The 27,392-nt window shown below is 48.0% G+C and overlaps 1 protein-coding gene across 5 annotated transcripts in view; it reads right to left on the bottom strand.

The window, feature by feature from the left end:
• CFDP1 (craniofacial development protein 1) overlaps positions 1 to 27,392 on the bottom strand; it is a 66,759-nt gene that overhangs the window by 28,370 nt on the left and 10,997 nt on the right. For 2 of the 5 annotated variants that reach the window (XM_055818557.1, XM_055818556.1), the window contains exon 5: positions 18,660 to 18,764. In XM_055818557.1, coding sequence (XP_055674532.1) covers positions 18,660 to 18,764 — 105 coding nt within the window. Of the gene's footprint in view, positions 1 to 6,246; positions 6,501 to 7,285; positions 7,330 to 8,537; positions 8,663 to 18,659; positions 18,765 to 27,392 lie in introns of those variants that run through there. The other 3 variants (XM_055818555.1, XM_055818558.1, XM_055818560.1) reach the window with 3 other exon arrangements.

Here is a 27,392-nt window from a genome sequence, read left to right as displayed (position 1 = left end):
TTGCCCTGTGTTTTGTAGTGGAGGTGGGAGCTGTTTCCAAGTAACAGGGCTAAAACCTTGGGCTGCCCAAGGTCGCAGAGGATATCTCTGCTGCGGAGCATGCTTAGGCACCTCTGCAGCTGCTGCCCCGAACTCTGCAGAGAGTACACAAAGCCTCTCGGGGGATCCCCTCATACGTTAAACCTGGGCCAGCTGGTTTCTCTGCAGCTGTAGAACAAATCTAAGCAGAGCTCTCCTGTGGGCTGACAGCCCCACCTATTCTGCAGCAAGGATGCAGGCAGCAGCAGCACTGCTTGCCTCTCCATAGCTGAGATGCTCTCCCCCAGCTCCCTGGGTTTTGCCTCTCCACTGCTTTCACCGCACAGTGAAACACGAGCATCGCTGGTGGGCTGGTCCCATGCTGCCACCAAGCCTCAGCGCTGTTCTGGATTTACCTCTTCAGGCTGCCTCACTGAAGCAATTTGATCACTCCAGAGAGGCAGGGACCCACCTTTTGCAACCTCCTTCCCCTCACTCCATCCTTCAAAGAACAGACACATTTGCTATCAGTCAACCAAGAACAGTGTTCTTCTCAGCAGATCATAGAATGGTTTGGGTTGGAAGGGACTTTAAAGACCAAACACCCTTGCCATGGACAGAGACACTTTCCACTAAACCAGGTTGCTCAAAGCTTCATCCAGCCTGGCCTTGAACACTTCCAACTGGCTTTGAACGCTTCCATGTTCTCCTTGAGCATCTGGTCATCATAGTTTGTGCTCTTAAATCTTTCTTAAGTAATAAGATGGTTGCTGAAAGCTGATGGTCAAGCGCTTGCACAGCAAAATCTAGCTTGGCCTGGCAACTTCACAAGTAGGATATTGTTTTATTGTACGTGAAAAAAGGTAAGAAAGCCCAGCACTGGTAAAAAAAAAGTTAAGAAAGCCCACATAAACAAGCTGACTGTACATAATGGACATTGTTAGGTGTCTGAATAGGTCACTGACTCAAAGGAAAGTTCAGCTCCACAATGCAGGTTTTGAGCTCTGAATACCAAGCAGAAAGCATCCCTGTGCACTCACGCCCCATGCATTCAGCGCAGCTGGATCTTTTTGTATTTCTCACTGTCCATTTCCTCCTGAATTTCCCTAGTTTCCTTCCATTCGTATTATGAGCCTTTGTTCTTTCTCTACCCTCTTCCTCCTACTATTTTGAAGTGTACAGATGGAGTCTAAGGGTGGGGAAGCAAGCAGAGTCACAGCACGTTAGCAAAACAACTTTCGCAGCTTAGTAAAAATAGCATAAACCAGCTCTACCATTGTATGGAAGTAGTGACCCCTGTTGCAAGAGACAGGACCCTGCCAAACTGCAGCTACAAAGAATTTTATATATCAAGAAGTTAAAAATAGGGCCCTTCATGGAATTAATTTCATCCTAGTATTCACTACTTGTTCAAACCTTGTACGTTGGGCTCGTACCAGGACTCCCACCATCCATCATGGTGGAATATTCTTCTTCCCATCAACAGGTCTCAAAGTACCACAGCGGTCTGCGCAGTAGTTATCCCAGCTTTGAACACAGCTTAACTGAGACATCCTGAGCAACTGGTCTGAGCGCCCCTACAATCTTTCAGCATAGGAGGAAGGTGTTCACACACTGACAGGCTGGGTTCGGGTCTGACACTGACAAGCTTCTCCTTCAGACTCGGACAAGTCACAGATTACCCACTAACGAGACAGATTTTGCAAGAGACACCTGTGAAAAACAAACCCAGAAGCGGGGGTCACTGATGTACAGCTCCAGGCTCATGCACTGGCACTGGGGAAGGCCAGCTGGAAGAAGGCCAAGCTGAGAGAGGTACTCAGCCCAAATGCAGAGGGTTAGAAAATACCACTAAAGACAGAGCCAGGGAAATGTTGAAAACACCTACAGAATGAGCTGTCTAGTTGTCATCGGCCTCACTGTGCTCCAGAGTTTGTGACGAGAAGTGCTCCCCGTTGGGGTCCAAGACATACTGTGATCTTAGGGGTGCTCTGGGACCAGGGTATGTCCTGCCCTGACAGAGCAGGGCTCAGCACTCCTGCTCGCACCAGTGCAGACAAGCTTCATACCATACGAGTTTTCTACAGTCCTTCTTTCCAAATATTCAAAGGCAACCTGCATGCATTACAACTAGCATCAGGACTTCTGCAGCACTTGAGACTATGAGAGCTGCCAGCTCGTTCAGTGATAATAATCATCTGTCAAAAACGCAGATCAGACTGGAGAAGTAGTAAGGGTTAAAAGGAAAAAATATAAGTACCTGGAGCTGTAGCCAAGGCAATCAAGAGGCTGAATTCAGCTGCTTTGGTAAGTACCTTTTAATGCAACATGTTCCTCCTCCAGTGCAGGGGTCCTAGGGTGACTCCACAATAGTTTTGTGCCTGTGGCTTTAAATTTGCTAATAAATAGCCTATGCACTCACGCACACAATGGATGTGGGGGAGGGAGAGAAGTGAAAGATTTCAGATTACAACAAGCAGCATTTGTCACTTGCTTTAGATGGTGTGAGAGGCGGTTTCCAGGCTCTTTGACTCAGGAAGAGTATTTTCTGTTCCACTCCTGATGTGCTTGGCTGCCTTCTGCCAAAACCTGTTTTAAATCCAATAATGAAACTAGGCCGAGTCTGCATAACTTCTTAATTCCCCGGTGGAAGAAGGGCATTTGAATATATTTCCGGGAATGACAGACACCCACAGTTCCCACCATTGTCATGCGAAGCACTGCTCTCTGGCCAGCTCCCTCCTCAAAACCCACTTTCTCCCTGGAATATCATCCCAAACTGTCACCGATTGCGTCATGAAGAACACGGGATCTTGATGAGATTTGCTTTTCTCTTTACAGCAGCACCTCATTACTGGCTAGTCCTGCATTGCTGCTGTGTTTGCTTCCAGTTCCATACACATTAGTGAGATCACACTCAGGCACATGGATCAGGTCTTGACACCCACCACCTCCCCGAGGTCACAAACGCATCTGCTCCAGGCAGTAAGGAAGATGGGAATGATAAGGAAGGCTTTTTATTCCTGCATTGCCCTGTGCCTGCACTAAAGGGACCCCCTCCCCCCCCCCCAGCACCACATCCATACCCCCTTCTCCTCGAGGGGAAGCACAGAAGAGCAGCAACACATCCCTACAGCTCCATGCAGTGTGGAAGAGCGGGGGAGATGCTCCTAGCAGGAACCAGGTTTGGCAGCCCCAGAGCCAGTCCTGCTTCCAGGAGCTGAACCAGTCCCCAGCAGAAAGCTCATGGCTGGCTCTTTGTAGATCGGAGTGCAACCTGGAGCAGACCCATGGTGGAGCGAACGACCTGATCTACAGGACCACAGGTGGGCCTGAACCTATAAAATCATACCCATGTGCTGACATTCAGATTATAAGCAAGGTCCGTGCGCTTCCACACAGCAGCTTCCAGGACTTTTCCAGCTGAAATGATTTTATGATTCCATGAGTTGAAATCCTTTAATGACAGGGGCCACTGTTAAGTGACATCAGCTGTGCCTAGGACAGAGCCCTTGTCCAGAGATCTGAAGAAGAGATGCCAAATGCTTCTTATAGAAAAATCAGAATTATTTTGGCATATGAAAAACCCCCACCTCTTTCGCAGAGTGTTAAAGCACTAGTAGACGACATTCTTTTCAAAACTAAGTTAAAGGACACAGCAACAGCTAATAAAATGGGCACCAGTTCCGTTACAGCAGCAGTATTTTTTGGCAGAAGGATTTTAAGGCTAACCTCCTGTTCCATGAATACAGCAGCCTAAATGGGAAGGACCGCTGACTCAGCTTTTGCTTTGGGCTTCACAATGTGCTCTATGTTTTCCAGCAGGCTATAATCTACCAGGAAAGCTGAAGAGGGGGGAAGGGGGCAAACATAAGACCTTTGAAGAAATGTGGAAATAAATATATGAAATTCAAGCCTCTGTTTAATTAAAAAGCTGAAGAAAATGCTATCACAATGTCATAGGTTTGAGAGAGCTATGACTGCAAAGACCACAGGCACTAGCAGTTGCATGTATGTGACTCCAGTGATGCTCTACTGGAACATGAAATATTTTGTCTTGCGAGTCTACACAACAAATGATGATGTTACCTTAACAGACATGCACAGGGAGCAGCTTTCAGAAGGGGAGATACTACAAGCCATCTGTGGTCCAAAGGTCATGTCTAATCCAGGACCTTGTCTCTAGCACCACCCAAGAGCACGCACCGTAAGGAAAGATGAAAGGTCAAGTGTGAAACGATCCTTCCTTGGTGTACCTTTCCTGCCTCAGGAAAACAAGCTCATTTGGAAAAGATTAAGGTCTTTAACCAAGACTGAAGTTCCTTCACAGTTTAAATCACATCCACCTCTTCCCTGACATCAGCTCCAGCACTCAGCTGTTGCAGAGCTGTTTTAGCATGCAACGCTGGCAGTCAGGCTAGTTTCAGCTAAGCACACTGAAATAGCTCAGCAAAAAGATCCAGCAAGCATGGATGCAAGAGGTATAGCGGGAACACAACAGCCAGTGGCCAGATCTTTTGGCTGATGCTGCAGTGAAAGAAGTGTCATGTACAGGACCACTCTGCTAACAGTATCTTTTGCAAGTAGCCAGGAAAAGCTTTTGTGTTTAAATAAAGAACTTGGCAGAGAAAAATGACTTCCTCTCATTTACTCTCTTCACATTGAGTGAAACTTCAGTTGAATTAAGAGACTGAGTTGCCATCCCTGTCCTCCCCCCCAGCCTCTCAGTGTGGTTTGCTTTTTTACATTAAGATTGTTATCCTGATGTTTTATAAGCTTGCTTTTCCTTTTCCAAATGAACATGCTAAGGTGCTTGAACTCTACAGGGCAGCGTAGGCAACTGGCATGCACACTAACTCATGATGATGTGCTCCCACACCGCTACCAGATGCATCAGACGCTGAGACCCCTCTGGCACAGGACAAAAGGCGAGTCCCTCTCCTGCACAGCTTCACCTTGCCCAGGTGAGTCCCAGCTGTGCTGTGCTGTTCTCTGCTGCCCACCAACAACTACCCCTGCAGTTTGAATGCTTCTCCACGCAAGAGCTATACGCTACATTGGAACAGCCTGCAAAAATTAAATAACCATTGACTACTAGTCATGCTGTAGACCACGCTTATTACATCCAGTTAATGTAAAAGCCAGCGCTGAGATGCAGAAAATACCCTACAGTCAGCTCCCCATCTCCACAGCAGCAGGGGAGGGAGGGGGGCTGCAATGCCCAGACAAAGCATCAGACCTCTGCTCGCTGCTCCGCAGCCAGCCCGCGTGCCTCAACAGGCACTACCCAGCAAATCCCATTCGGAGAGAGCTTATTAGACCAGGCACAGCAAGGCACAAAGCCAGCTCGGATTTGGAAGCAGCACAGCTCAGCCTGCACAAAGCTATGCCTCCGCTAGTAAGCCCTCCAAGAAGCAGCAGGTATGCTCCGTGTGGTGCCAGCTCAGGGGTCTGGGGGCCCCTGTTACAGTTTATTCACAAGCCACATGATGGGTGCCTTGCTGGGGAAGGGGCAACTGCACATGCAAGAAACCCAGAGCATTCTGACTCCGTATTAACTCTGCATGAGGCCTGAAGTCCTAAAAGGATCAGAGATGAGAACACCGCTGAAAGTTACTTTAAAAAGTTTCTCAGCCCTTATCGTGCCTTCTGGATGACCGCTCAACTTGATTAGCTGATGAAGAACCACACAGCAGAACTACTCTGTACTGTCTGAACTGAGGCTCCAGGGATGACGACGACCTACCACATCCAACTCGCCATGCCTCCAGCATTTCCAAGGAACAGGGTCTTCACCTCTTCCTCCACAGCAATCAATCCATAGGCGCCTGGGGTTCTGGGCAGCTGCTTTCTTTTCAGTTACATCACAAATCAAAGTAAATAAAAAACCTCTGTCACGGGTCTCTTGCTAAGACTCAGTCTGAATCCTTTTCCTGTTTTCAGCCCCACACATCCACAGCCTGTGGATCCAAGAAGACCCTGTCCATTATTTCTGCATCTGAAGCACGTTATCGCTTTGCACAACGCTGAATTCCCCACGGCATTCAGCATAATCTCATAGCTAACGCTTCAAGGCTCCCTGATTATCACAGCCACAACCCCGTTATATTGGTATCAATATTTAAAACCGAAAGGCCCTCTTCCTCCAACACAATCCATGTTTCCAGGTTTATTGCAAACAGTAAAAAATACATGCACGTACTCAGCTCAAGGTGCACATATGAAAACAGATTCATTCACGCATCAGCCAGACAGCTGACATCCATCCTGACATTCATCTCCATGTATGAGGAGAAAAGATGAATCACTCACAGTTATACGGCTCTGGAGTTTGCCCTTGGTCAAGCCGGTAAATGTCACAAATAAGCCACTCTGCATCCTCAAGCACAGAGACAGGCACCTACAGCTGGACAGCAAGAGGGGCAGCGGCAGCCTCTTCTCAATTAAACAGGCATAAAGACAACCTAGTGTCCTAGTGGCACCTAAATAAAACACACAAGAGCAGAGCTCACGCAATTTGCTGAATTTTGAGGAGTTCTGGCGTGCTTGTAAATTGTTGAACAAGTTGTTTGAAACAGTAATTGATGCAGTTAATTAACCGCCAAGAAAGGGGAGGATTCTTCATTTACTGAGGTCTTCAACTCAAGATTAGCTGAAATCCTTTACCAGAGAGACCAGAGAAAGGCCAGTGCTTTGGCACTGGGGTGGCCAGGGAGAAGTGTGCCATGCAGGACTTCAGGCCATATGAACTCACGAGCATTTCTGGCCTTCAGCTCCAGCAGCCAGGCAGAGGGTAGCTGAAAGCAGCTGATGAAGGAGCTGTTTTGCAGGCCTGCCACATTGGGTATGCCCAATTCAGACAGGGTTGGGGATGTTTTGGGGGGTTTTTATTAAAAATCGCTTTCCATATACAATCAGATCTTTCACATAAAAGCATCAGCATTTAACCCAGCCGACACAAAGGCTATGTGGGAAGATACAAGCAAAGGCAATCCAGAAGCTTGGGGTCAACCTCAGATCTGGGAAACCTCATCCACCAGACTTCTAACCTCAGGCAAGCCAGCCTGCTCATGCCTTCACTTCTCCGTTTAACAGTCAGGATGAAGACACGAACCACACCGCAGTGATGAGGACCAGACAAAGGGCATCTCCAGGGGGGCACACAAACAGGACAGTCAGTCCCAAACATTTTCACCCATTCCAGTAATGGTTTCAGTACCTTCAGCACACATCACAAACCCACTTTCCTTGGCTCGAATTGCCTAGAGAAGGATGCTAAAGCCTAGAGTCCCTCCTGGCAAAGCACAGCTCCTGGCAAAGAAAGGGCACAGAGGGTTTGCATTTCTTCATTGCTACTCAAGAAAAACAGCAGCAGCAAGAGGCCAGGTTGGGCTCATAAAGGCACCGTGTTCCCAAAGCAGCTTCAGGCTGAGAAGTTTGTGATGGCTTAGTCTGCCAGCGTGGACAAAACTGGATGGAACTCAAAGCCCTCCTTTTATTTCAGGAACAGATCTGACTCTGAATAATCTTCTAATGTGACTTGGGACGCTGCACTTTTACTGGCTAAAAAGTATACGAGCTGACTGAGGTCCCCATCCCACATAAGCAGGGTTTAGATTTACCCCACTGAATCCCCAGCTACCGAGCTCTTAGGGCTTCCAGTGGGACGAGTGGCTCTGATCTTCCAGAAGCCATCTGTCCTACAGAGCCGGTAGTAGCAATAAATCTGCATATTGTAAAGGGTTTTTTCCTCCCATGCACTACACCAAGCTATAAACCATGAAGCCAACCCACCAACAACAAACGTACAGGCACACTCAAAGCTTTCCCTGTCACCCTGAGAACGGGATTGCTGGAAAGCTGGTCCAGCTTGCCTTGCCAGGTCTCTAGTTCGGGGTTGTGCCCTGTAGTAAAGTTACACCCAGCACAGACTGGCGTTATGTTAACTGGCAACGAACACTACAACGCAACACTGGAGGTGTGGAAGGGGGATGAAAAGCACAGCAAATGGGTGAGGAGACAACTGCAAGGTTTGCTTTGGGAATCCTAAACAGAGCATTACTTGGGAGTTTCCAGGACTGTCCCAGGCTCCTTCGGTTTGTAAGTTTTGATACAGAAAATCAAGACTTTATAACTGCAATGGCTGATATCCAGCCACTCCCCTTCCCAGCATCAAGCAGAGCAGAAGCTCTGGCACAAAGACGAGCACGTGTAGGGAACGTGCCAATTCCTGCCTGCGTTTTAAGCTCCAGGACACTGTGCTCAAGGTTTTCCACAACCTGTGGCCGAGCTTGCATGGATTTATATACTCAGTCCTGTCAATATGATCTCATTGCCTCCTAAAGGAAGAGTGCTGGCCAAAAATCCCATGGCCAAAGACAACACTCATTTATTTGTTTACAGGTGTCTATGGTGCCAATGCTGTCACTCCCAAGCTCCCCTAGACCTGACAGCGAGTCCCATACTTGTTAAAGACAAGTTCAGCAGCTAAGGTCAACGCAGCACCAATACCTACTGACCTGGCATGTGAGCACGGCAGGTTGTGGAGCAGGAAGGTATCAAAGCTGACCAAAGGGTCCCTGTGCCACGCAGACAGGAAAGCACTCCTTGTACAGCAGTGCTACCGACTTCCCATCCAGCTCGCCTAGTGGTAAAGGAAGGAGGCAGAAGGCAATTATTTTTCCAGGAGACATTTGTTTGTGACAAAGGAAGCTGAAGACAGCCAGCTCTGTAGTGTCCCTCAACAGCTATGACCAACCTCTTACTAATATTCACCCACACACTTTTACTCCCAAAGGCTTTGGAGAAAAGTCAGCATGAAAAACTCTACCCATTTGTCCAAATGCAGATATTCCACTCCCATAAAAGATTCAAACCCTGCCCTGCAATCACAGCACTGACCAGGGGAAAGCTGCTAAAGCATCTTGACTGTCCCGTAGGACTAGTAAAGCTGGTGCTATGCTACCCCTTCAAAGGTTTCTTTAGAGTCCTTGTTAAATACAATGGCCATGAAACCATAAAGTGAGGAAGGAGATGGCTATCTTGTACAGTCTTCAGACTCAGCCCAAAGCACACAACCTGTTTTGTACTGATCTGTTTGCAGAGGCTGTGTAATTCTCCAGAAGTGGTTTTGTTTCCAAAACAAACACTACACACTCTTCTGTGACTTGGGTAAGTAGGAAAAAAAAAACCAACCAAAAAACATTCCCCCCCCCCCCCCAAGCAAACAGCCAAACAGTACTGGCGAGGCTCACAAGTACACGCGTGTGAGCAGGAAAGGAAACGGAGAGCCCTTCCAGCTTTCCAAAGGGTTATTGCAAACAGCAGGGAGGGAGAAGGGATTTTACACATTAGGAAAAATACCGTGATGGTGCTTGTCCTTAAAGTGAACGCTACACAACAAAAGGCCCTGGACTGCATTGCTTGTTTAGCACTTCTCTAAAGCAAAATGTGCATTCTACAGTGAGATGGAGAGCCTGGCAGCAGGGCATACATCACAGGAACTGTTCCTGGCTGCAGCACAGGGCAGCATGACGGGTGCTGGACAAACCACTGCTGAACTGAATCACCTTCCCGTTTTTCTGGCCAAGGCGGCTTTGCTGTGCATCATCCAGAGCCTACGGCAAAGCCAAGGATGTCCCTGCATACCAGTCTCCCGAGAGTTAGAGATATTGTATATACCAGCTGCTTCCTCAGCCATCCTGCAATGGGAGATCTGCAGGTCACAGATGAAGGGGCAGGCGTGCTGCATACCAGCCATAGCGTAAGGGAACTGCACGACCATGCTTGAAAACGACTCTTTCAGTGCTCTCCCAAGAAAGTTTAATAATCTTGTCTTTCACACGCTTACACCTCCGCTGCTTTTTGCAGAGCTTCCCTGCACGAGCCATACTGGCAGGGATGCAGATCCAGAGGAGTGGGGAAGGTTAGCTTGCCTCTAGCAGCGGGGAAGGGGGGTAGGGGGAGATGAAGCCGGCTGAATTCCCACCGGCTTTGCATTATGAAAGCCATGAGATGCAGCCTTTGCGGGTTTGCTTTAACCCCCTCCTTGCTGCCAAACAAGCATCTCAACCGACCTCCTAACGCATACTGGTGACACAGCATACACAGACTCAAACACAAAGCAAAACAGGCAAGGACCTAAAGAACAGCCATTTGCTTTCTCTCGATGAGTATCTTCCAAAAGGTCCAAGTTTCCTCTGTGTTTGCATTCACACGTGCTGCAACCCAGCCCACTGCTGTCAAGCCTGCAGCTTAAAGGAGAAAAAAACAGTGCTACAATCCAACCCTGCACATGCCCAGGACTTGTTACTTCAAGAAACGCCACCATTGTTCTCAAGTCAGGCAGTCGGGTGATGAACAAGCGTCTGTATTGTCCACTGGCTGCCTGGAGGCTTATAGCAACAGCGCTGAAGTACGAGCTCCTCAAAGGGTATCAAAGCTGCCACACAAGGTCAGATCAAACCCATATCCATGATTATTTGCTGATACAACCATAGAATTGTTTGGGTTGGAAGGGACCTTAAAGATCATCTAGTCCCAATCCCCCTGCCGTGGGCAGGGACACCTTCCACTAGACCAGGTCGCTCCAAGCCCCGTCCAGCCTGGCCTTGAACACTTCCAGGGATGGGGCAGCCACTGCTGCTCTGGGCACCTCTGCCAGCGCCTTGCCACCCTCACAGTAAAGAATCGAGAGCAGATGTTATAATAAAGGGCAACAAAATGCATCTTCTGCTAGGATCCCCAGAAAAAAAGAGTGGTCTCTAACAGAAACTTCAAGTAAATCAGTTTCTTCCACTCCCCGTCTCAGTGAGCACGAGCCCATCTCACACACATCCTCACACAGTCAGGAGGACGTCTGCTGCCAACGTGACACCAGTTATCTGCCTCTGCAGAAGGTCCCTTGGTACAGCAACTGCTGCAAGGACCACACTCGCTCTGAAAAGCGCATCGACAAAGGGCTCCGGGGCAAAGCCAACTGGGCTGTAACCCAATGCATCAGGAAGGATTTATTTCCCCATCCAAGAAGTTTCAAAGTACTCCATGGCTTGGCAGACTGTATTAGAGCACCCTGGAGAGCTTGAGAGGAGCTTAAGGTGCCCTTTCAGCTCAGCCTGTGCACCAGTTCACTCGAGGCTCAGGGGTTTGGGCAGGAATAAGCAAGGGGACTGCAAGAACTGGGGGGGCTCTGTCACCTCCATGCCAGGATAGCAACAGCCAAAGCGAACCCCAGCCATGCTAACCATCCTCATGGCCAGAAACCGGCAGAGGAAATCCCCATGGCCAGGGCAGACACTCGCTCAGCCTCTCTCGGACTTTTTATGGAAACAAACAAAAGAGCAGTTGCAGAGACTGCTGCCAACCAAAGAGGATGAAGCTCTGAAGAGAGATCACGCACCCTTCAAGAGTTCAGAGCCACATCAACATCTCCTTTAAGACAGGAAGGGAGAAAGCCAGCATTTTAGTTGCTAACTAACTCAAATTGCTTGACTTCACATCTTGATATCAAGCCAGCCAGCCTGGGCATGCCCGTTTTCTAAGCCTAGTCCTGCACGAAGCTGACAACTTAGCGTGCAGATCAAAGTTTTGGCTAACAAATGCGCTGGAAAATATTGGTGTGCTGATTTTCCATGAATGAGGCCACCAGTATGTGATTTTCCATGAATGAAGTCACTAATATGTGAAAAGCCTGGGGCAACAAAACTGCCTGAAAGCAGGGAGCATCGCTCTACTCCAACTGCCATTCCAGCCCTACTTAGCTGGTTCATATTTTATGAAGAATGATTCAGCTGAACTTGTTCCTTGACATGAGAAAAAGGGAGGAACACGAGTGTGGGAAAGCAGGAGGATGTAACACAAGCATCTGGTATGGGGGAGACACTCAAGGGACATGGTGCAGCTCAGTTAATATGCAAGGAAGCACTATAAAAGCAAAATAAGACAGGAGTGGAAACAAATCTCAGTGGACACACCCCCAAGCCATGGCACAGCTGGGAACAGGAGCTCTTAGCATCCACCTCCAATCCCAGGCTTTAACAATGCAAGGCTGCCCCTCTCACCTCTCACTCTGACTAGACCGAGTTTAACATGGGAAGATACAGGGGGTTCCCTTTGCAAACTTGCAAGGGGTCTGGAATAAAAATACAGCTGGCTTCGGTCTCCATTAGCAGTTAATTTCCTCAATCATTTTCACAGAGGGAGAAAGAGAAATGCTCATGATCTAAGAGATGAAAGCAAATGAAAATAAGCCTCATAAAACCTGTACTGCCCTAAGGGAAAACTGCCCCACAACTTTCATTGGGGAATTATCAAAGGCCCCAGACTGGTGGGGGGTTGTTTGTATTTTATAAGACAGATGCTTTAGAGATAGAAGTCCTCAAATAGCTGGGATTCCATTCTGCTGAACCTCCAACGAGGCTAGAAAAAGAAACAGCTGATCCCAGTTAGTCCAGCCCAGGGATCCAGCTTAGCCACATCAAGACAGAGGACTGAAGCAAGGCGCAGAGCTGTACAGACACTGCTAAACTTCTTTCCAACAAGATGCCACTGCCCCAAGGAAAAGCAACCACGCGTGTGTCAGCACGGCTGCAGGAAAGTGCAGATGGAGCTAAAAAATCTCATTCATTTCTATTGCAAAACAGAGGCTGGGGTAGAAGGCATTGACTCATTTAGCCTAAGAACACGAAAGGATTGCTCCTGAGAGACTAGCTTAAAAGCAGCATGTTTAGCGCACGTTTTGCTTTGAGTCTGGGAGAGCGGGTACAAAACTTCCCATACTTGGAGCTCTTGTTTCTTACCGGAAAAGGCTTAACACGAGGTCAAGAGCAAGAACTGCCCAGAGAAGGGGCAAAGACCCAAAATGGCAGAGCTCTCCCACCCACAGTTAAGCCTCAGAGGTGACTGCAGCCCCGGAGAAGCCTGTCTCCAGGTAGCCACCAGGGCCCTAGCACAGGATCTGACCTGGGCAGCCATGGCTTGCAGCTTGGGCAGCCTGACTTACTTTGCTTCTCAGATGGGCTGCAATGCCCACGCTGGTGCCCTTGCTGCTGCCAAACCCGTGCCAGCCCCAGATCGGCTTCCTCGCTGCTGCAGGCTCTGCAAAGGGTCTGAGTTCGCGTGGGACTGGAAGCCTCAATCCATGCTGACTTCAAGAGGGGAGGCAGATGTTCAGAGGGTAAGGTTGGTCAGCATGCTTTACAAGTGTGCAGCAATCGGCGTCTTATTTACTACAGCTGATGGAAATCCTTTCCTTCAATACTGAACCAGCCTAATGACAAACCTCCCCTTCCCTGTACACACAAACACCTTTCCACACTCATCCCCATGGGGTAATTAATTTCAGCCCCCCTAGCAAATAAAAACCAGCATACTCAAAAAAAAAAATCATCACTCAGTCTCCTTACCGCGTTGATTCAAGGAGTGGATATGCATAAACCAGTAGACAGACACTAACAATGAATAATTAAAACAAAAATAAAACCAACAAAGGATCTAAGACCTGAAGAGAAATTACTCACTTGGAACAGCTACTGCCACATTTAATCTTTCACAACCAAAGCGTATGAATAGGAAATAAGTAAAACTAGCTCTAGGGCACATGAATATTGCCCCTGGCTGGTTCATCTTGTTGTGCACAGAAAAATATGTCATGTGCTACTCACACCCAGACACTTGGCTGTGGTGCAAGGGGCTGGAACTCACCGTCTGGGAGAACAGCACTCTCTGGAGCACAGCAAGGGAAGCGCAGGAGAAACCCGAGAAGCCTCAAAATCACCAGCAAGAACTGAGCTATTCAATGGCCTAAGTGACTATGAAAAAACCCTCACCTCCAGCTCCCCCAAAGGTCTTGATTACTGGCTTTACTTGCATCCTTATTCAGCCCGCACAAGCCAAAATTCAAGAGTTTTAGCTAAATAACCACTTGCAGCTGATACCGAGCTGAAGCTGGACTGTAAATTCCTGCTTTCTGAAGAAAAAAGCCCAAGGGATTGCTGTGAAATGAAACTGCTCCCTGGAGGCGAGTGCTGCAGCACTTGCTTGAGATCATCTGAGGCTTACAGAAGCCGAGAGCCTGTGCCAGTCTCACCAGTGTCCACTTCAGATCTCAAGTAACCAGTTTTGGTCACCATAGCAAAGGGATCCAATTAGCTTCAGCCAACTCATGCAGAAAGGGCATCTTTTGCAAGAAAAAGCTTTGGATGCAAAGCAGCTCCTAGAAGCAGCCAGGCTGAAGGGGAAGGTTAGCGTAGAAATTACAGTAACGGGTCAGGATGCTCCAGGTTCTCCCACCATCCGTATCCTCCCACAAGGGCTACCACCGTTCCTCCTCCTGCACACTGACAGAAGTCCTCCTGCTGGAGTCCCTCTACTCCAACAATATCATGCAGCAGGATAAATGACTTCTAAAAGCAAAGGTCTGAAGCTATTCACACCATTTAATGGTCAGTCCACGTGAACTGCTCCACTGTAGATGAGGGGAGGAAAGCATCCATGATGAACAGGCTGGAGTTTATCTTTTGTTCAGGGCAAGTATGTGTTGCTGGGTCAGAGCTTTCCTGCAGTGCTGACCTGCTGGGTCTTGCACAGAGGTCCAAACCCTTGCAGACCAAACTCAGCCCAGGGGTCTGCAAGCACCGCACCTCCTGAACTCCGTGGGAGTAGTGCCTCCTTGCTTCAAAGGCAGATTTTTACCCTGTGTTTATCCCAGCCTACAAGGCATGAAAAGGCCTAGGAGGTCACACATTCACCGCTGCAATTTCAGGCAGGATCAAACAGAAAAGCAACAGCTGGGCTGAGTGAGCAAGTCCACGTTTAATTACAAATGGTTTCGGTAATAAGCAAAGGCAAGAACAAAGCCAGTGAAAAACCTCCCTTTTTCTTCCTGGCTCCTGTTCAGGCCATATAGAAACAGCTGCCTAGAGGAGAATCTCAAATAAGATCCACCAACTATGTTTTTTTCATTTGCAGGATTGCTACAGCCACACTGTTCCCTACGCAACGCTACTGCGCATTGAGAAGCATCAAGGACCGATGGGCAGATTGCAGCCACTCGTGCCAAAGGGCCTGGCTCTGGGCAGGTATTTCCCAGCCTGTGGCTCAACCCCCCGGTTACGTCTCAAGTCACACGTGCACAAGTACACACACACAGTCGTTCTGCAGTAAGCTGCACAGAGGATTTAATTTGCTCTAACATCCTCTGAATATGAAATGGTGGTTGCAAAATAGGATTATTAGCTCAGAGGATGAGGGACCCAGCTCGCAGGTCCTGCCTGGCCCAGGGAGGGGGCAGAGAGTAGCTCTGAGAGCACCAGGTTTCCAGCACCAGCAGCCAGCACCCCTCCGTCAGGTCATGCATTTACAACCAGGAGCTACTTTTGCTGCCCCTAAAAGGCTGTGGAGTAGTGGTCAGGATAGGACATGAGCCCTAAACCACACAGACAGGCAAGAAGGCTTAGTGGCATGGGTGGGGAATGCTTTTTACTGAATGTTGGGAGCCTTCCACCCATCTTTTGTGATAGCAAATCAGAAGGGATCAGTGGGCCCCCTCATCACATCCGATACCTCTGACGGCATCAGTGAGAGCCTAACACAATCCAAGAGCATGACAGAAACGCAGCTGGAACAGAGTGTCAACCCCAAACCCCTCCAACAAACCGATCCCCACTGCTGACAAACTGCTGCCTAGCTGGGTGTCACGGGGGGACACGATGGGAATAATGGGAAGGTTGGGAAACCATCACATCCCTGGGAACCAAGGGCTTCTGACCCTTCTAGCAAAGCCTGCTGAGAGAACCGGGTGGGTTGTTTTGTACTCCTGGCTTTAATTACAGCCAAGTGTTTAAGTTATTCTCCTCCAACCACCCCCACGTCCCTCACAAGCACAAATCCAGCTTTTTATAGCACATCCGGTATGGATGTTAAACACATTCAGGAAATGCACTTTCAGCCCCAAACATCCCTTCCCCTGGACCAGTTAGGCTGCGAGGGTTTGTAACGTAGAGATGTGGAACCGGATGTTTGGTTTTGTGACCGCTGCTTTCCTGGATTACTTCTGTCTGTTTAGAGAAGGGAAATTAAATAAATGCAGGGTAGGCTGGCTGCAACCAGAAATAATGAAAACTGCTTGCAAGGTGAAGAAAGAAAAGCCAGATGGAGAGGCCACTCTTAGCTGCTCGAATCCCCTGCACATAGGGCAAGGCTCCTTTTTTTTTTTTAAAAAAAAAATATAGCTGACAAAGCTCCTAGGAGCTGACAATGGCTCATGGCACAGTGGGTGTCCACAGGCACATCTAGGATCCTGAATCGCATGTTTTCCACTGCCTTCTGGTGACACTGATGCAGATCGGGGCTCTCCTATAATACACAAGGAAGAAACACATCCTCTCCCCCAAAACTTCTATTTTCAGTAGCCAAAGGGCACCAGCAAAGAACCATCAGGCTACACCAGGCTCTGTCAGTGCCCAGGCGCTGCTCTGGCATGTCACGGAGGCTTGTGGCTCCTTGCTCCAGAGGAGCAGGGCTTGGACAATAGCTTGGATCCAAGTCTAAAACCTGACCTTTGTAATTTTCTTAACACAAGGGACTCACCTCTGGCTTCAAGGAACACTGCAAGCCTGTTAGTAGTTATCTCACCTGAAAATACCCTGGCTGACTTCCCAGCTGGAAGCATCCTCCTAAGCCCAAAGGCAAGCATGTTTGCTGGCAGTCTCAGGGATCAGTCTCGGATACTATCGCAGGGTGGAAGACTCCCTGGAGCACTCTCAGGCTAGAGGGCAGACACTGGCCAGGCTGCCCCAGACAGTCTCCTGCTAAACCCTTCCAAGAGCACTGGGCTATTCCACACATTGATCAAAACACCACTGTGATGCCTCTGCTGTAGTATCACTGCACAAACCCAGAATATTCAGCAGCAGGTCACAAAACAGAAGGCAAATGGGGCTGTGCTGCATCAGAGTTTGATGCTCTGAAGGCAGGCAAGACATGTGAGCTCAGGGAATTTTTCCTCTCCCTTTCCCACAGCCAGACCACTGCATATTCTGGCCAAACAACTGTCAGTAGGACATCACACGTCAGCAAGATGAATGATGACCTAATTAAGCTGCTTCCAAACTAATCACACTGGAGGAAAGCTAAAGGAGTCCTTAATTTGTTATGTCTTATAATGATCTTTCTTTCTGTATTTAATGTGGATTCTTCACTTCAGATATCTGCAGTGCTAACCCAACCCAGGCTCTGGCTATTTCTCCTGAGCTGTCAGAGGTCCTGCACAAGCAGCTGTGCACCTTTGTAATGAATGACCAGGCTGTGCAGGCCCACTGGCCATCCACCTCCTCCCCTGGGCCAGTAAGATACAGGAGGAAACAGGGATCTCAGCAGAGCAGGAAGGCGAGAAGCCCATGGGGGCTTTCCCAGTGGGCTACCAAAATTTCCCGCACTCAGAGCAGCGGAGCATTTGCTGGGGCAACTGAAAGGCAGGTTTGATGACACGGGACCACCAGCAGCGTGCACAGCAAGGAGCTGCCCTAGCTTCAGCTGCCACCCAAACCACCACAGATTGAACAAAGAACGCCAGTCCAACTCAGGGCAAGCTTTTTCCAGCACAAAACCCCGTACACAATGCTTAGGTTACAATTAATGAGCTCTGTGGGGATGAACCCTTGTGCAGCGTGAACAACAGCGAGAGACTGTGCTCATCTATGCATTCAGTCATCTCGGGGAACAGCAGCTGTCAAGAGTAACACACACAAATACTATGCTTTCACTACCCTGATCTAACTACAAGCTATGCAACACTTGGCTGGAAAAATGAGTGACAATCCAGCTGCAGCAACTGAGTAACAGCCTATCTGGGGTAAGGCAGCCTTAACTCACACTGGAGAATTGCTCTTCAGCAAACAGGAAGGACAATGTATGTATTTGATGGGTGCTGTTTCTACGTGACCAAATCGTATGCAGCTTATGTCTTTCAACTATAAATGCAAATGACTGAATTAAATAAAAATCATTGTTGGAACACAGAAGCATCTCCTCTATTCCTGAGAAGCAGGTGATCTCCCAAGCTCATCAAGAACCACACAGAGTGGCATGTCAGATGCACAGGGGACCCGACCTCTTTGTATCTTTGACAAGCATTATGATAATCTCAGAATTACGTGTTAAAGATTGAACAGATAGTGACAAACCCACATCGAAATGGTATTAAGAGATATTAGAGAACATCAAAGAGGCAAAAGCATATTTCAACTGCTTCATCGGAAGCCACAGCCCAGCCTGCCATAGCTTTTTATGGTCCCAAGAAGCACCTGTCAAAGGAACTGCAGGCAATCTCAGGCATGTTCCTTGGCTACCTGCAGTTTCATTTGGCTGCTCAAGACATTCAAAACAATATTTCCTTACTAGGATGAATGATTTATGAGGATTGAGAAATTCAAGCCTGAACCTATGAAGTGAGTCACTGGGACTCATGAGTTGCCTCCCTCCCCCCCAAACCATCACACCTTCCAGGCACAGTCTTGCTCCCACTGAAATCCTGCAGAAAACAAATACCTGTTAGTTTAAATACCGCAGAGTCTATGTTATTGGCTCAAGTGCCATCCTCCTCACTAAGGGTCCATACCTGGGCAGAGAAACCACATACTCACCCAGAGACTGTTGGGAGGGAAGCTGGGGATGCTGACTGCCATTTCTCTTGCTGCTTCAGAAAAGATTTAGCTTCTTTTGAGTTTGAGTCCACTTCTTTCGTCACTCTGTTGGAGGAAAAGAGACAAACCAGAGGGTAAGGAAAAGCTATACTCACAACAGCCAAAAACCAAGGATCCAGCAAGAAAATACAGAAACCAGGTACAGGAGTCCCCACACCACTTGCACAGAGATCACCTCCATTGGCTGCAAGCTGAAGAACATCTCCTTAAGATTTCATTCCAGTGACAAACCCTCTATATTCATGGCAGAAAAAAAAAAAAAAAAAAAGGGAAATCAGTAGCTAATTAGCTCTGGGGGAGGAGAGGAATTTTTTTCTTCAAACAGGAATGCTTGTTCATTCAAACAGGCCTGTCTCACTAGCAGCTACTAAATGCTCTGCTCAGGTCACTGGGGGCAATTCCAGGCTCTTAATTGGGCTCTTGATTTCCTCATTTGTTGGTCAGTGAGGCAGCTCTTCTGCCACAGCTGTTCTGCCACCCACGTCTTGCAGCCCAAGGCACACAGGCTTGGCAACATCTGCAACCCAAACCAGAGCATAGAAAGTGGCTCTGGGGAAAGGGAACAGGAGAGAAAGCTCTGACGAGGCAGAACGCAGAAATTTGCTCTCATTTTCTAGTTAATTTTTGTTTGAGGCCCTGAGGGCACAGAATATTGAACTTCAAAAAATTGTAAATCCATACCGCATCTACAGCAGGGAATGAATTACAAACATGAGAAAATCTCTAGAAAACCACTCAATAATTAATTGTTAGAAAGCCCCAGCTACTTTAGCCCCCTCATTTACAGTGACCTGCCTGCAGCAGCATGGTTTTCATGCTCTCAGTAGCTCTTAATGAGGTTGCCCCGCTTTGCCAACAGAACACTTTTGCTCCCTTGGAGCACAAGCCTGGGAGCCTCTGCAGGGCCCTGCAGCTCTGGGGGCACAGAGGCAGCCTGACCTACGGCTCAGCCAGCCCAGAAGGCATGGTCCTCCATCCCACCCTCCATCCCAGAGCCTGGGCCTCCGGCTGCACCTGCTGCCAGCAAGCGTGGGCAGGCTCGTCCCTGCTCTAGAGCATGTGCTGATGAAAGACCGAAAGCCTCATCAGTCACAGGATCCGCCTTGGTTACAAGTCAGGCTAATTGCTGCTCGCCTCCTACCCACTGACCTGACCCTGCAACTTCCATGTAGAAACCAGCTGATGGACACGCAGAAACCCAAGGAGCTGCAAACCCAGCTGGGTTACTGCTGGGTTGGCGGTGAGGAAGGCGCTGTGGAGCTCGTTAATTCTAGAGGCATTGACGTCCTGAAATCCCTCCTGTACACAACTAGTGCACCCATGTCCCCACCCTGACAGTGAATCAGCACCTGAAAAAGCAGTTAGGGAAGGGAAACTGTTCTTCCTCCTTCTCTGCAGGCTGCAAACACAGTGGAAAAGGCATGTTCAGAAATAAGAATAAATTCTTGTGCTGTACACCTCCTGCACAGCCACATTCTGCCAGTGCAGGAGGAGATTAACCCTGTTTCCCCCCCTGCATTGTCACATGCCTTTCAAACCAGTGGCAGTCATGTGGATAGAGACAAATCCCATGTTATGAATATTTAGAAGTCTTTGCTGATCAGATTGGAAAGGGGTGGGGTGGGAAAAGGGGGAAAGCAGTACAGAACGAAACAAAAGCCTTGCATCGTCACAATTTAAGACATCCCAAACACACCATCCAGTCACAGCCCTCAGCAACAGCAGTTACATCCCACAGCAGTCATACGCCAAAGGTTACTCTGCACCCATGAAGTTCCTTCAACAGAATAAACTTGGCGTATTCATGCAGCAATTAGCCGGAACTCCCCACAGAGCTCCCCCTCAACCGCAAGTGCTGGGTTCAGATTAATATGATCACACAGCCTATTTATTTTCAAACGCAGCAGCCAAAGAGCCGGCTCTGTTCCCTGCCCAGCTGGGGAGCAGCACAGTTTCTCATGTACTTTGCAGCGCTGGCTCCCGGCATGGTCCCCCCTCCTCCTGTCACCCCCCTGCACTCTTGTGCCATCAGGGTCCACCCTCGGCATGCAGGGAGCATGTGAGCTGCATGAGAAACACCAGGCAGACCCCGAGCACGCAGGGATGTGAGGCGTAGTGTAGTAACTGCATACCCTGGAAAAAAACTCTCTCTGTTGGCCTCTGTACAGTCATAGGACCTGCTCCTGGGTTAGATCACAGCTATTAAATCCTGCACGTTTCTGGGGCTTGAAGAGTACAGAGGAGGCAGGGGCTGGGAATGGAAGCAGAGGTCCCAGAAAGCATGCCTTGCCACCTTGCCACCAGCTCTGCTTGTTGCACTAAGAGAGAGTCCAGCTCGGCTCCCGCAAGCCTACAGGAATCCGGCAGTTAAACAACTTACAGGATCTGGGCACAACACAATGGGGAACGAGCCTTCACAGCCTGTGGCAGAGCTCTGATCATAACGTAGAGCCCCTTGGTCTTAACCTCATGAGTGTCTTCAGCCTTCTCCAAGCCACAGATAAAACTGACTGCTGTCTGTCCTACCGGTTGAGGTAAAGGGGGGCACAAAGCTAAGACGTACGTGAAAAGTGGCCCCAGGGATTTGCCAGCCTGCAGTCTGACAGCATTGCATGCTCTTGGTTGGGCCGGCACTACAAGTCACAGCTCTCCGAGCAGCAAGACATTCAGTCCCAGAAAGGGTGAGAGAGGAGAGACCTCTGCCTGCTGAGGCCCCTCAACATGATGCACATGGAGGGTCTGGCACAGCCCTTCAGTGACAGACACTTCAGCAGCAAAGAAATCACTGCTATCCAGGGACACGAGACGGGTTGCTACCAAGGGATTACTAAAGTTTCAATACTTGCATCCTCTACCATCTCAGGGTACCAGCAGCAGTGGCTGGGCACAGAACATAACACCTTGTTCAATTTTTTTTGCTCCCTTTGGCCTGCCAGCAGCTGCTCTAGCATATATTTTTGAAGCTGTCCACTACAGAAACTCAGCTGCAAAGCTGCAGGCAACCTGTTCCACCAGGACTGCCCAGCTGGGGACAGAGGAATGCGTCAGAAATGTAATTAAAAGTGACCTTTCAAGGCAATTCCATCACAAGACCCGCTGATTGCCTCATAAACTGAAACAAAAGCAGCTCTCAGGCAAGCTGCTGCTGGGCTGATGCCAGCTGCAACTCCTGCACCACTCCAAGAGGAATGACAAAAGAAAGAATATGAAAGGGCTTTACAAGGTATTAATTCAGGTTATGCACATTTCAACCTTTCCCAAATCCCAGGCCAGGAAGGGGGAAAAAAAAAAATCCTCTGGTCTGCATTATTATGGAAGACAATGACTCGCCATGTAGAAACCAAAACACTTCTTGTTCTTCATGGGGAGAAATGGGAGCCATTAATCCAGCTGGAAGAAATCACAGTCATTACTAAGGAAAATTACAAGACCTTTCACTTTTAAATACTTGATAAATAACTATTTGCCTGACTGTTTACTGGGATGCTATTCACACATTGTAATCCAGGAACAAACATGAAAATAAGTATATTGTCAGCAATAAAACAAGTAGCTAGTGTCTCGCCCACTTGCAGACCCTGTAATTCACACACAAAACCACTCACACTCATCACTTTCCCGTAAAGATTTCATTATACTGCTGTGCTATTAAACTGCACAATAAGACTTCCAAAACACAGAACAGTTATTAATTTTTTTGGACTGTGCTGGAGCCTGGTAGCAGACAATGCTACTGTACAAGGTGTTGGACAACTGTAAAATAGAAAGGTCTTCCATGTTTAAAAGTTATCGTAAAGAAAACAAGCTAGAAACTAGATCACTAAGTGCCTCTAATACTTACAGGTGTTCTCCTTAGGACCCTTTGTCTCTGAACCAAGCCCAAAGTGGTACCTAAGCATTTAAGCATACCCACCCAGCCAGCCTGTTTTGGGCCCAGTTGTGGGTATGCCACTTCCAGCTTCCACTGAAGAACTGGTCACCCTTCTCTTCCCCTGAAATGCTGCAACCTACGTGCATGGAAAAGGCCCCAGTTACGTATGCTGGTCACCAAGCCACAAGAGCACAACCCACATGCTGTCATGGGCTGTCTGAAGTTATTCTACAGAGCATACACTTACAGTACTGAACTGCAGCATCCTAATTTTAGAATAAGTGTTTGATCTGCTCCCAGCCATCCCCTCAGCCACACAAGCAGCTAAAAAGGAGGAGGAATACAGGCTAAAGTGAGCATCGCATTCACACAGCTCCAGCTAATCTGCAAAAGGGGCTTAAAACCAAATTGTCATGCTTTGGTTCTTGACAGAGTAAGTCTAATATACCAGCTTTTCTCCTGTGTTCTGGTCTTACACCAGGTGTACAGCTACCAGGTATGAAGAGGAGGGTCCCAATCCATCACATCAACCCACCCCGGCTACCCTGGCACAGCACAACACCCACACCCCAGGAATCGCCCAAGGGCAGTGGTCAGGTGCCTCTAGCACAGCTGAATCCAGCCCTGTTTGCAAGAAACAAAAGTAGCATAAAGCAAATCAAGGCTGTGGAGTGTCAGGAAAGTGCCCAGCTCAGGAGCAAGCAGCACCTGCAAGCCCTTACAGAAGGGCATCAGTGGAGCCGCATCCTTGCAAGGAGGGGAAAAGGAGGCAGGGTCTCTGAGGCAGGATAGAGGAAGCTGGGAAAGAAACAGCCACATCAAGAAGGCTTGCAGGCTTCTGTCCATAGCCTGTTGTGTAACAGCAATCTCATGTATCCCAAGTGCCAAAATCTCTCCAACTTACCCCCAGGTGGCTCAACACAACCGCATTCTCCTAATCAAAACGCCTGGTGTGCATCGGGCTGAGAAAGCACATGTTCATATTTGGGTATAAGGGGAGTTGGAACTGAGAAGATGGTTAAGATCCCTAAAAGCAGCAGCACAAAGGTGCCATCTCCCTTGACCTCCATGCTGAGAAAGGGAGAGCAAGAATGGAAGTTCTGGAAAATGCCAGCTCTTCACCACTTGTACTCAGGACATACATTTCTCACTTGGGAAACCTGCCCCAGTTCAGACTTAACACAATTATAAAACTTTCCACACAATCTTAATGTTGTTAGCTCTAGGGAATCACAGACCAAGGCAGGGGGGGAAATGAGGCTAATTATCCTTTTTCAATATTCCCCATCTGTGTTTAGCCTCATTAAGTAGTCCTCTAGCCTTCTGGAATGATCATTTGATGAAGCAGCAATACTCATCTACAGGTGTTTGTGTAAAAAACGAATCCCTTCTGAGCCAAGAGGAATATTTTGTTTGAGTATTTTTTTGGTGGACCCTTGTGCTTGAGCTGCCATATCCTGGGTGCCTTCTACAGACAGATGCATTGTACAAGGAGCAGGTGCTCCAGCCTGCAAGGTCCTGAAGCTGCTGGAGCGTTCAGCACATGTTCTACACCTTCCAGGACAGAATTAAGTCCTCACACATCTGAGCCTCCAGGCCGTACCTGCCTGCACACTGGGTACATATTTTATGCTGGATTACCTGGTGTAAAGCAAACGAGTTAAAATCAATAGGTGCCTATCACTTTTCTAATTTCAAAGTAAAACATTTGTTTTCTCCTTTTCAGAAAAAAACCACCAACATTCTCCAAACCTTGCTCTTCAAGCCAGGTGGGAGAAGCTGTTCCCTGGGAAACTGAGCCTATTCCCTGAAGCAACACAGACAAGACCAGGCTGGAGTGACTGATAATTTTGTGCGCTGCCTATCTGCACAGAAGCTGCTGGCTGGCTTTTAAAAAGAAACAAATCTGATTAGAGCTCTCCTGGAGTCAAGCAAGGGCCAAGCTGCCTGCCTGGTGCTGCTCCTCACAGCAGGCATGTGCTGCTCCCCAAACAGTCTGCCCAGGCTGGATCTCCAACCAATTCATCTGAAAACAAGCAAGAGATGAATGGTATTTTAACATCAATAATGCATAAAAAGTACTTTCTGACATCCACGTCCTAACCTCACAAGCCTTGAAGGAAACAACTGATTTTCCATCATCTCCTGTATGACAAGGACTCTGTAACAGACATAAAGAAAACATACAGCCAGTGCTGCCACGTGAGATGCTGACCAAGCAGACAGGCCCCTTTTGGGCTTCTGCTTGCTACTTCTGCAAGAAGCTCTCTAAATCCAAAAGGCACTAGTGCTCCAGTTACTGAGATCCCACTGGGGCTTGCAATAGGTAGAGTACATCAAACTCTCTGGAGTAGCTGACCCACAGTCAGGGCACATGCTTTCACCTCCTTGTTGCCTGGAGCTTTATCCACCCCGGTTTTAAGTACCTCCAAGGATCGGGTCTCTGCTTGCTTCTTTGGATAATTATTTTCTGAGCCAGCCCCATTATACTGCCTCAAAATCCTGCCATGCATTTAGCATTTCAGTTTTTGAGGTATCCCATGGTTTTCATTTGTGCCTTCCAGAAGGATTAAATTCAAATTATGGAATACACCTCCAAGGCAAGCAATCCAGGTGAACTGATGCAGCTGCTGTACGTGCGAGCATGACAGTCCTCTGACCCTGTTAACCATGACTTGTAAATACGCCAAAAGCAAGAGATCCCTGCGATCCCACAACTCCTGCAAAGCAGCACAATGTTCACATTACAGGTCCCTTCTTTTGCTGAAAGAAGGACTGTTGTAGGTCCAGAGACAGGGGTTGAGAATTCACTTACAGCTATGAACACCGGACACAAAGGTTACACAGATCGTAACAGGAGCCAACACACTACAAAGTAGAAGCATCCCCATGGGGAAAAGGCCAGACTAAGCTTGACTCAGTTTGTAATGTGTTAATGAGATAGTAAGGCAGCAAACAGCTTTGCCTTCCCTTCAGGCTAACACAGAAACACTCTTGCTTCAGAATCATTTAGTTACAAAAAAAAAAAAAAAATATATCCATCTTGCAAGCTGCACTTTCCGGCAGGGGAAACCCCAGGCCCAAGGGCTGCAAAGCAGGCTCTGCCAGCATCTCACCAGACATCAAAAGCCTTTTTCTGAGCCTGGAGCTGTCAGGAATGAAGCAGCAGCTTGGAAGCAAAAGAAACAGGGCAAGCAGCAAAATGCTGGGACTGGATCTGAGGCCCATGTGATGAAGGCATGAACAGAGGGCCAGAAGATGCCCTTACTAATAGCAAAAGAGCCCCTGTGAGACCTAAACAGGTCACTAAGCACCTTCTGTTTCCAGTTTTTTAAAAGGCAGGAAATTGCCTGAGAGCCAGGTACAGAAACAATGTCTCCTCCCTTACCTGCTGGAGAAGGGTGGGACTGTTACTGAAGTATTTCCACACTAACTACACAGAACACAGGCAGAGAACACTTGAACATGAAGATGAGAGAACGCAGCTGGTCATCCAGTTCCCAAAGCTGATCCAGTGCCCAGATACCACGGATTTGAAAAACCTAGAAACACCCAAGTTAACCTGGAGGTCAAGCGATCATTTTGGAGATGCTCGGAGACCCCTCCCACCTTTGGAGATCCCAGCTGAGCCTTCCTTTTCATCACACTGACTGCCAGCAGAAATGCACAAATGAAACCAGCGCACATCAATTATTTCTTTAAAAGCATCAAGCCATATCAGAAGCAGAAGACGACTTTCAGCTGGGCATCTGCTCAGTCACTTTGGGATTTTCAAGAGCACGGTAAGATAAAGGAAGACGACAGGAGTCAGCATGGTGGCAAATGCCAGACAACAGTGGACAAAGCTGGCACTACTGTGTAACGCTTTGCAAGTCACAGCCCCTCTGTGCTTCAGCTTCCCCGTCTAAGCAGGAGCCTCATCTGCACATCTACTAATGAAAATCCTGAATAGAAGCTGTTCATTACGCCATTCCCCTTCTCCAAGCACATTAAGCAGAACGTAACATAATTTACTTTAGAAGCAAGTGCTCTGGCTTAGAGTTCTAGCTAGGTTTGTCACACCGTTTATGAAGTTTTAATTTCTGCAGCTGCCTTTGAGAAAGGCAAATGCCTAGTGAGTGAACCAGCACACAACGTAGCTCCTGCTCACACTTAATGACCTCATCTCTGGGCCACCATCGTGCCAGTCAGCACTGCACAACATCAAGACTCCCCAGGGAAATTCTTAAGCATGAGGGAATGGATGCACACAGAGGAAAGGTTATCAAAACACGCCCCCGAGACCCTTTAATGTTTAAGCATCTTTTGAAAGGTAACATATTTTCACTTACAGGCTTCCAAAAAAAAAAAAAAAAAAAAAAAAATCAATAGCTGTTTCTTAAATTGGAAAAAGCCAATATAAACTGTGGGTAACTGAGGCATGTTCTGACCTCTAAGAATAACAACAGCATAAGGACAGGCACAGGCTGCTGCCTACAGTTCATTATGCCAAAATCAGCATTTTGGTGCTCGTTTGTAGATGAGCAACCAGTCACTTTTTAGACTGCCACCTCTAAACAGCGGTCACATTGATATTCCATGTAATTCTAGGTCATTTGATTTGTCTTATGGTCCCAAGGCACCATCTGCAGGCTCCTACTGCTTAGACTAAATTTCTGGAAAAATCTTAAAAGCCAAGGTGTTTGCACTGTGCAAGCCTCATTGAGCAAGTGGTATGTCACTGGAAAGCGGCTAGAAAACATTTCTCTAGAACCCCTTAGTCAAGGAAGACCGAAGATAAAACATCTGGTCATCAACACGAA

Source organism: Falco peregrinus, chromosome 14 (assembly GCF_023634155.1).
Source record: "Falco peregrinus isolate bFalPer1 chromosome 14, bFalPer1.pri, whole genome shotgun sequence".
Classification (NCBI taxonomy): Eukaryota; Metazoa; Chordata; class Aves; order Falconiformes; family Falconidae; genus Falco; species Falco peregrinus.
The sequence above is the reverse complement of the archived record's forward strand: the minus strand, read 5'-3'. Positions and strand labels throughout refer to the sequence as shown.